The 10163-nt window shown below is 43.2% G+C and overlaps 2 protein-coding genes across 2 annotated transcripts; both read right to left on the bottom strand.

Moving 5' to 3' along the window:
- Positions 1–1242: 1242 nt before the first annotated feature.
- On the bottom strand, positions 1243–2175 carry LOC129760747 (uncharacterized). The gene has a single exon (XM_055758402.1). It carries the CDS (start codon positions 2173–2175, stop codon positions 1243–1245), a length of 933 nt encoding a protein of 310 aa, XP_055614377.1.
- Positions 2176–8711: 6536 nt separating this feature from the next.
- LOC129760746 (uncharacterized) lies at positions 8712–9644 on the bottom strand. The gene has a single exon (XM_055758401.1). It carries the CDS (start codon positions 9642–9644, stop codon positions 8712–8714), a length of 933 nt encoding a protein of 310 aa, XP_055614376.1.
- Between the last annotated feature and the right edge of the window lie 519 nt (positions 9645–10163).

The following is a 10163-nucleotide window of genomic DNA, read 5'->3' as shown; positions in this document are numbered from 1 at the left end:
ATATACGATAATCGTGATTTTAGTGATTTCTGGTTGTGGCTAGCAAGACAAATTGACACGTTTTTTGGAGTGATGATTTGATGATAATTACTATGAAAATATAATTTTCTAAAAAATTTTGTTTTTTTTTCTTTCTTTTATAGGACGAAGAAGAAAAAAAATCAATTTTTGAAAGATAAAAATCATTTTTATTGTACTGCCCAGTTTCGCAAAAATGTGCAGAAAAGTTTACAAAAAATCACACCAATACACACAAATACACAGACATCGTCTGAACTCGACGAGCTGATTCGATAGGTACCTATAAAGGTATATCTTAGGACCATAATTAATGATCTCCCAAATCGACCGATAACTATACCTTTCTGAAAGAAAGGCAAAAAAATTGTTTAGAACAGTCAATACTCGGGAAATTAATGTGTTAAAAAAGCCCAATAACACCTTACAAATGTAGAAAACAATTCCATTTTTTTCTTTTATAATAAAGAAGTTACGAAGCAAAGAAAAAAGGTGGCCCATGATACCCCACACCTACAGTTTGTAATTGAGTTGATTATTTATGCTTGGGCCTAAACATCATCAAACAATGCTCTTTTCGAGATGCCAGAAGAATCTTTGTTATAAGGAAAAAATGTAAACCAAAAGGTGAAAATTTTTGATCAATTTGAGTTTAATTTACTGTGGCTATTTCCTTCAATGATCTCTAAAAAAAGCAAGAAGGATCAATTTTGACCGCTAAGCAGTACATTGGATTTCGAAAACTGATGTTTTTCTTGCCATTGAAAATACGCCTGTTTTCTGTTAACCAAAGCAACAAATTTGAAGGTTTTGTGTGGAATCAACGAAGTGTTTGAGCTGTTTATTGTGTTGCCAATTTCCTCAATTTAGTGATTTCCCGTTTTTGTAATTTTTGTCATCTTGCATTTTCATTTCAAAGGGAGGCTTTAATACTGCTAGTTTGTAAACAAACACAACGAGCCCCACCCCACTTCGCTGCGCTCTCCTTGCCTAATTACTGCCTAATCAGAAAACCCAGTATTTAAATAACCTTGGGTAGGACTGCTTCATTCCGTTTATTTTTTAAGGTAACTTGTACAAATTTACTGTTCACTTTAAAGAGATAATGGAATCTAGAAAATAGTTAAACAGTGTTTGGGAACTAAAATAAAGATTTTGATAACAAGCTTAATCTTATAATTCTAAGGGTTATATAACAATGGGATAATTTAAAATGGGATCAATTCATTCAGGGCATGCTTGCGTGTTTGGAGTTGTAGTTTCGCATTTGCAGCTGGATTCAGTGACTGTTGTGCATTCATCGACCGGTGCCTCCGTGGTTGTAACGGGATCACAGGGACCTCTCGATTCCTCAACCACTTTTCCAGCAACCTCTCCCAACAGTATCAACACCGACAAGTAGTTGGAATAGCATTGGTAGAACATCCTCGTGACCCGTTCCTTTTCGTCACAAACTTCTTGCTGCACGTTGATTTCGCATTGTCTCAATTCCTCTCCAAAGAGTTCTTCATCACCAAACTGGATGTAAAGATTTTCTTTGTTGAAGCCGAAACCGGGAATGTAGTATCCGATCCGAACCACGTAGGTGTACCCCAATTCTACAAACTCCGGAATGTCGAAATTACCCCGGCTAAACTCTTCCAGCGCACTTATAGGAGTATTTGAAATTTCAAACGACTCTCGGAATAATATTTCACGGTCCCGGTCCGAATATCTGAGGAATTTTCTTTCGGTCGATGGAGTACCCCAATGTTTAAGGTAGCATTTAAAGGTTTTGTAAGACCGTAGCGTATAGTTTTTTGGGTCTACATCTGCCAAATCCTGTTCTAAACACTCTCGCGTATTTCGTTTGTAAAACTGATCACATTCGCACTTCCTCTTCAAGAAAACTTCCAACTGTTGTGGCACTAACCCTCCCAGATCACTCCAGGCGTGCAAATCGATCAGGATACAGTGAACCAGTTTCAAACATTCCGGTTCTTCGGGATAATCGTTTTCCTGGTAGTAGGTAATGGTTTCCTTGGGTAAGCGTTGATAACTGGAACATTCGGATACGGCCCTTTGGAAAGTGTGACGATATGGGGTTAGCCAGTGTTGTAGAGCTCCACCCACGATTTGTAGAGCACAAGTCCCTAAAATTGATGCGAAAAGGAGCATCCTGCTCGGTACAATGAAATTAAAATTAGGTAATTTGCCATTAATGATCACTTATTTATACACAAAAACGACCAAATGCGTAGCTACGCAGCGTCAGCGTGGATTTTTGTTTACTTTTAAGACACGGCATGTGGGTGGTTTCGTCTTCCTTATAAGCAAGACACAACACGAAGCATCCATTTTAGGACTTTTTTGCTGGAATTTGGGGTATCTAATACGGTAAATTGTTGGCCTATTTCCTGGCGTCTGGTTAACTGTAAATGACTTTTTTGCTTGATTTATTATTATCTATCTTTTCATGAGTATTCATTGTTTTGGGATTTATGAAATTATAGCAGTAGGTGGATTTTTTTTCGCGGCACAACAACAATCTAGATCTCGTTCAGACATAAAATTGACACCGGTCCTTGTAAGACAAAATATTTTCACAACACTCGGGTTGGTTCACTGCAAAGAAGGATCAAAACAATTTCCACAACAATTTTCCTCTTTTAAGCTTTCAATCTTTGAAAAATCAAATCAATTTCTTTCTATTTGAGAACATTTTTCACAGCACTGAAAAAAGCGTGCAAACGCTTTAATACACGCCTACTCTTCTCCAGAAATGATCCATCTTAATCTATGTATAAAAAAGTACAGACTTTTGCACGTCCGAGTCTAGGTGAAGGAAATAGAAATTCGCTGTAGCATTTTTTTACTTTTCGACAAAAAACTGAGCAGTTTTTGAAAAGAGTTGTAATCGTTTAAGACAAAAATTCATGCTCAGTTTGATGAAATTTGCCAGCCTGTTCAATGAAAAACTTTCATAAAGACATAAAAAAAGTTTTTATAATGATCATTTCGGAGAAACCAAATTTGTTACCTTCTCACTGGTCAGTGATTTAATCAGACCTATAGAGCATTTCCTGAGACAGATGGTGGTAGGGTAGCTTTTTGTTTTTGTTTTGAAAAAGGTAAACACCTACTGGTCGCCATTTTGAACTTGGGAGATTAGCACTGTTCAATTATTTCTTCAAAAGAAATTATTTTTTCAAATTAACATTACATAACATCAACATTACCTTCAAAGTATTTCATGTCTACAATTATTTAGTTTAAGGTAGTTTAAAAAATTAAGAATTTTGCATAACCATTACTTTTACATCGCCAATTTGGTTTCGTTACTATCCGACCATTGAACATGCGTAGTGTTGTTGTTATTTTTACCCTACCACCAGCTGCCGAAAATTGTAAACATGAGAAATCAGCTGTTCTGTTGACAAGTCGGGAAATACCTTATTGGACATTTGAGCGATTTTTTTTTCTTCTATTTCTAGCCCTGCACTGAACCTAAAATCACACTTAAAACTCTAAAAGATTCACTTAAAAGTGAAAACTTAGTGAATTTCTTCATTTCAAGTGGCTCATGTACGTTTCATGTACGTTAGGCTAGTGAACGGGTAGTGGTCATATCACCTCTTGTCTGCAACTCCGATTCTCTACCTCCCCGTGGTACTAGCTGGGGTGCGAGCAACCTTAGCGGAGATCGGGTACCCAACCCCGATGGATGCTTTGGTCGCATGCAGACTGAGTTAGGGGGCTTCGTACGCGTCTGTTCTCCATGTCAGGGGCGGCGTGCGGAGTGCAACAACGTCCTGGTGGTGTTCGAGATCCAAAACAGCAACATCACGACGATCCTCCTGCGAGATAGTGGGGTTAGCTGCGAGCCTTGCGAGCCCGTGACTACAAAAAAATCATAAGCAACGAACAACTAACAACAAATTTCGGATGGAAATCGGCAAAGACCCACGCGACGAAAAGGGACCAGCGATTGGAAACTTGGAACATGGAACTGCCGATCTCTAAATTTTGTGGACAGTACCCATGTGCTCTCCAACGAGTTGAAGAACCGCAAATTCGGCATCGTAGCGCTGCAGGAGGTATGCTAGAAGGGCTCCACGGTACGAACGTACCCAGATGGTCGTGCCATCTACCAGAGCTGCGGCAACACACACGAGCTTGGAACGGCTTTTATAGTGATGGGAAAGATGCAAAAGCGCGTGATCGGGTGGTGGCCAATCAACTCTCGAATGTGCCGGTTGAGAATCAAGGGCCGGTTCTTCAACATCAGCATCATCAACGTGTACAGCCCTCACCTCGGAAGTACCGGTGACAACAAAGACGAATTTTACGCGCAGCTGGAGCGTGAATACGACCGTTGCCCAAAACATGATATCAAGATCGTCATCGGGGATTTCAATGCTCAGGTCGGCCAGGAGGAGGAATTCAAACCGAAAATTGGAAGGTTCAGTGCGCACCAGCTGACCAACGAAAACGGCCTCAGACTGATAGATTTCGCCGCCTCCAAACGAATGGCCGTACGTAGTACCTTTTTCCAGCACCGCCTCCCAAACAAGTACACCTGGAGAACACCGTACCAAACGCAATCACAGATCGACCACGTTTTGATTGACAGCCGGCACTTCTCGGACATCATCGACGTCAGATCCTGTCGAGGCGCCAACATCGAGTCAGACCATTAAAGGGTGATACGGTCAAAATTTGGTCAAGGGGAAACGCGTGTAAATCGGTGAAATCGCTTCCGCTTTTCCAAATCTGAATTGCCGGGCCTTACGCTTAACCCCTGCCATCAGATTTTGTACAGCCACCTTGTCCACCTTCTTCGCCGCAGAAAGCCAGTTTGCCTTGAAATGCTGTTCGTCCTTAGCAGTTTTTTGGTCTTCTTTAGTTTCTGCTTGACAATAGCCCAGTATTTCTCAATTGGGCGGAGCTCTGGCGAGTTGGGAGGGTTCTTGTCCTTGGAAACCACCTGCACGTTGTTGGCGGCGTACCACTCCATGGCCTTTTTACCGTAATGGCAAGATGCCAAATCCGGCCAAAACAGTATGGAACAACCGTGTTCTTCAGGAAAGGCAGCAGACGTTTATTCAAACACTCTTTCACGAAAATTTCTTGTTTGACAGTCCCGGAAGCTATGAAAATCCTGCTTTTCAAGCCACAGGTACAGATGGCTTGCAAACCAGATATTTCTTCGCGTACTTTGACTGTTTCATGTGCTTGAAAATATGTGCTACCTTTTCCCTTCCTTTTGCCGTATAAAACTCCTGTCCTGGAAGCTGCTTGTAGTCGGCTTTGACGTGGGTTTCGTCGTCCATTACCACGCAGTCAAACTTCGTCAGCATCGTCGTTTACAGCCTCCGGGATCGCGCTTTGGCCATCGTACTTTGTTTATCATCGCGATTTGGAGTCACTACATTCTTGTAAGTCGATAGTTCGGCTCGTTTTTTGGCTCGATGCACGGTTGTAGACAATACACCCAGCTTATTTGTGGCATCTCGGAGAGAGAGGTTAGTGATTCGCTTGAAACTACCGGCAACTCTCTTTGGCGTCTCAGCGGCTTCCGGTTTTCGATTTCCCCCCGATCCAGACTTCCTGGCTGTCGACAAACGTTCCCCAAACACTTTAATTACATTTGTAACGGTTGATTTGACAACTTTTAGCGATTTTTCCAGCTTTGCGTGCGAGTAGCTCGGATTTCCGCGATGCGCGAGCAAAATTTTGATACGCTGCTCTTCTTCCTTGGAAAGCATTTTGACAACTGAAGAGTGCAAAATTCTAAACACACACACCTTCAAAATCAGGGGTGTTCAGGTTTTTTAAATGCAAAATCGAAAGAAATACTTCAAGTTGATATTGACCAAATTTTGACCGTATCACCCTTTATTTGGTGATGGTGAAGATGCGCCCAAAACTCTCCGTAGTGAACAACACACGAAATCGTCGCCCGCCTCGGTTAAATACCGCGCGACTGAAGCAACCTTAGGTCGAAGCAGCGCTACCTGCAGAGGGCGAGCTTGACGAAGCCCCTCTCGAGGACTGTTGGGATATCATCAAGACAGCCATCAACAGTGCTGCGCAGAACGTCATCGGTTATGTGGAGCGAACTCGACGGAACGACTGGTTCGACGAGGAGTGTAGGAAGGTGATGGACGAAAAGAATGCCGCGCGGGCGGCAGTAGTGCAAAGAGGCACCCGTCGAAATGTGGAAAATCACCGACAGCGGAAGAGGCAGCGAGTCCGAATTTTCCAGGAGAAAAAGCGCCGTCTGGAGGAGGAGGAGCACGAGGAGCTGAAGCAGCTGCATCGTTCCCAAGAAAGACGAAAGTTCTATCAGAAACTCAACGCATCCCGCAAAGGCTTCGTGCCGCAAGCCGAAATGTGCCGGGATAAGGACGGGGGTTTCCTGACGGACAATCGTGAGGTGATCAAAAGGTGGAAGCAGCACTTCGATGAACACCTGAACGGCGCACATGCAGGAGATCAAGACGGTGGGGGAAGGTACATCGCCGGCGTAGCCAACGACGTAGAGGAGCCACTCCCAACGATGAGTGAAGTTGAGGAAGCCATTCACCATCTGAATAGAAACAAGTCGGCTGTGAAGGATGGTATCGCAGCTGAACTCATCAAAATGGGCCAGGACAAGTTGGCCGAATGTCTACACCGGTTGATTGTCCGGATCTGTAACATAGAACAGCTACCGGAGGAGTGGAAGGAGGGGGTAATACGCCCCATCTATAAGAAGGGCGACAAATTGGACTGTGAGAACTACCGAGCGATCACTGTCCTCAATGCCGCCTACAAAGTGTTGTCCCGAATTCTACTCCGCCGCAGAAAACAGTTTTGATCGCCTTTTTCATGTTTTACCCCTGTGTGCGGCGTCTAACGCCACAAGCAAACAGATTCGTGGGAAGTCATCAGACCGGCTTCATGGAGGGACGGTCAACGACGGACCAGATATTCACATTACGGCAAATCCTCCAAAAATGCCGTGAACACCAGGTCCCCACGCACCATCTATTCATCGACTTCAAAGCCGCATACGACACGATCGACCGTAACGAGCTATGGAAAACCATGGACGAGAACGGCTTTTCCGGGAAGCTGATCAGACTGATCAAGGCGACGATGGATGGAACGCAGTGCTGTGTGCGGATTTCGGGTGAATTGTCGAGTTCATTCGAATCGCGCAGGGGGCTTCGACAAGGTGATGGTCTATCCTGCATGATGTTCAACGTGGCACTAGAAGGTGTTATTCGACGAGCGATGGACGAAATGCGGGGCACGATTTTCAACAGATCCAGTCAACTTATCTGCTTTTCCGACGATATTGATAAAGTCGGCAGATCATCTGCGGCGGTGGAGGAGATCTACCGCAAACTGAAACGCGAAGCAGGAGGAATTGGGTTGATGATTAATACGTCCAAGACGAATTATACACTGGCCTGCAGGTCCGAGACCGACCAAGCGCGCTTGTCGAAAAATAACGAGGTCACCATCAACGGTGACGAGCTGGAGATAGTCGTAGACTTTGTCTATCTCGGCTCACTGGGTCACCGCGGATAATGACACCAGTTTTGAGATCCGGCGGCGAGTTATGAGCGGAAGTCGTGTCTACTATGGATTCCACGAGCAACTGCGGTCGAGAAGACACAGCGCTCATTAGACCGGTTGTTCTCAACGGGCACGAGACGATATTGCTTCAAGGTGGACCTGCGCACACTCGGAGTATTCAAGCGACGAGTGTTAAGAACCATATCTTTGACGGCATGCAGGAGAACGGAGTGTGGAACAACGAGCTCGCGCGACTCTACGGCGAACCCGGTATCCCGAAGGTGGTGAAGGCTGAACGGATACGCTGGGCAGGACATGTTGCAAGAATGCCGGACGACTGTCCTGAAAACAAGCGTTCGCTGCCAATCCGGTAGGAGCCAGTTGAGCAGAGGCGCAGCGAGCGAGGTGGTTAGACCAAGTAGAGCGTGATCTGGCCAATGCATGTGGGATGCCCGTGAAGTTGGAGAACGGTTACCATGAACCGAGTGAATTGGAGGAATATTGTTCATCAGGTTGTGTCACGAGGTTGTGTTTTTCAGCTATTTTTGGGTCTCCCACTGGGACTTTTCTAGATTTTTCTCGATCCTGCCCGAAAAAAATGTCAATAAGCTTCCGTATTGAACGCTATCCCAAAAACCACTTGACAGATTATCATCAAGTTTTGAAAACGTTTACATTACATTACTAGGTACCTTCACTGGAAACTTTATCGATTTCCATCCATGCATTCAAAAGTTATTCCAAAAAAAGTCTTGCATTTTTTCGAATCCACTACTTATAGATCGATAGTTGCATAGAAAACTGTTAATTTAACGGTTGCGGTTCAATTATGAAAATGATTTGATCTCAGATTTAATGATGGAATATTTTATGGAGATTATACTTCCGCTAGAAACAGGCACTATTCAAAGGAAGGTCAAAACGACCTTTAAGCTACACCAGTTTCACAGAAAGTCTGATTTCTGTTTATTTTGATTATGATTATGTCCCAAAACTACAGATTTAAATTTTTATTCGAATTATCGGATTGTTAAAGGAAAGAGTTAACCAATGTTTTTGAATTAATTTCAAATTTTTATTAACGAGTTAAATCTGAAATTTCCAGAAGGTTTAGTAACAATGGCTTCATTTCTAATTGGCTCCATTCACTGAGCACATGCTATCGCATTTGTAGTTGTAGTTTCGCATTTGCAGCTGGATTCCGTGACTGTTGTGCATTCTTCGGCCGGTGGCTCTGTGGTAGTAACGGGATTATCACAGGGGCTTCTCGATTCTGCAACCACTTTACCAGCTACTTCTTGCAGTACATTCAAGACCGACGGTTGCTTATAACATTGGAAGAAAATTTTCGGTATTCGTTCTATTTCGTCACAAACCTCCTGCTGAATGTTGATCTCGCATTGCCTCACTTCATCACCGAAAATTTCTTCATCACCAAACTGGATGTAGAGCCTTTCTTTGTTGAATCCAAAACCTGGAATGTAGTATCCGATCCGAATCAAGTAGGTGTAACCTAACTCAAGAAACTCCGGAATGTCGTAAGTACCCCGGCTGAACTCTTCCAGTGCACTCAGAGGAATATTCGAAATTTCAAACGACTCTCTGTAGAATATTTCACGTTCTCGGTCTGAATATCTGAGCAAATTTCTTTCGGTCGAAGGAGTACCCCAATGTTTGAGGTAGCATTTAAAGGTTTTGTAAGACCGTAGCGTATGGTTCTTTGGATCTAGATTTGCCAGATCCTGGTCTAAACACTCTCGCGTATTACGTTTAAAAAATTGATCACATTCACACTTTCGCTTCAAGAACACTTCCAATTGTTGAGGCACCAAACCTTCCCGATCACTCCAGGCGCGCAAATCAACCAGGATACAGTGAACCAGATTCAAACATTCCGGTTCTTCGGGATAATCGTTTTCCTGGCAGTAGCAAATGGTTTCCTGGGATAAGCGCAGATAACTGGAACATTCGGACACTGCCCTTTGGAAAGTATGACGATATGGTGAGAGCCAGTGTTGTAGAGCTCCATCCACGATTTGTACAGTAAGAGTCACTAGAATTGATGCGAAAAGGAGCATCCTGCTAGTTACAATAAAATTTACATTAGAAGATCAGGTCTTAGGGAACACATATTTGTACACTGCCATGACGAAATGCGAAGGTACGTAGAATCGGCGTGGACACACGTTTAGCTTATAGACACGACATGTGGGAGTTTTCGTCTTCCTCATAATCAAGACGCAACATGAAGCATTCTTTTACGACTGTTTTTATTTCAATTAGGGTAACGCAACACGGCGAATTGTTAGCCCACTTCCTGCAGCCTGGTTAATGAAGTGTTTTTTTTTGCTCCAACTACTTTTATATACTATTTTTGACTGTTCTTATCAGGGGGTTAATAGAGAAATGGATAAAACTAGTAATCGTGCAAGGATTAATTACACTAGTTTACAGCATTTTTTAACTCGGTGTATACTAACGGTCGCTTTCAATGCGAAATCGCGCGCTGAATCCGAAATTGAAATTCAAAAAATACTCAGTAAAACAGTTTTTGAGCTATGCTCCAAATATGAAATTTTGAAAAACAAAAAAAGTGC

The sequence above is a fragment of the Uranotaenia lowii genome, unplaced genomic scaffold, assembly GCF_029784155.1.
Source record: "Uranotaenia lowii strain MFRU-FL unplaced genomic scaffold, ASM2978415v1 HiC_scaffold_75, whole genome shotgun sequence".
Taxonomy (NCBI): Eukaryota; Metazoa; Arthropoda; class Insecta; order Diptera; family Culicidae; genus Uranotaenia; species Uranotaenia lowii.
The sequence above is the reverse complement of the archived record's forward strand: the minus strand, read 5'-3'. Positions and strand labels throughout refer to the sequence as shown.

Excerpts from the sequence above, each read along its gene's own strand:
- LOC129760746 (XM_055758401.1), bottom strand. The coding sequence starts at position 9,644 with ATGCTCCTTTTCGCATCAATTCTAGTGACTCTTACTGTACAAATCGTG.
- LOC129760747 (XM_055758402.1), bottom strand. The coding sequence starts at position 2,175 with ATGCTCCTTTTCGCATCAATTTTAGGGACTTGTGCTCTACAAATCGTG.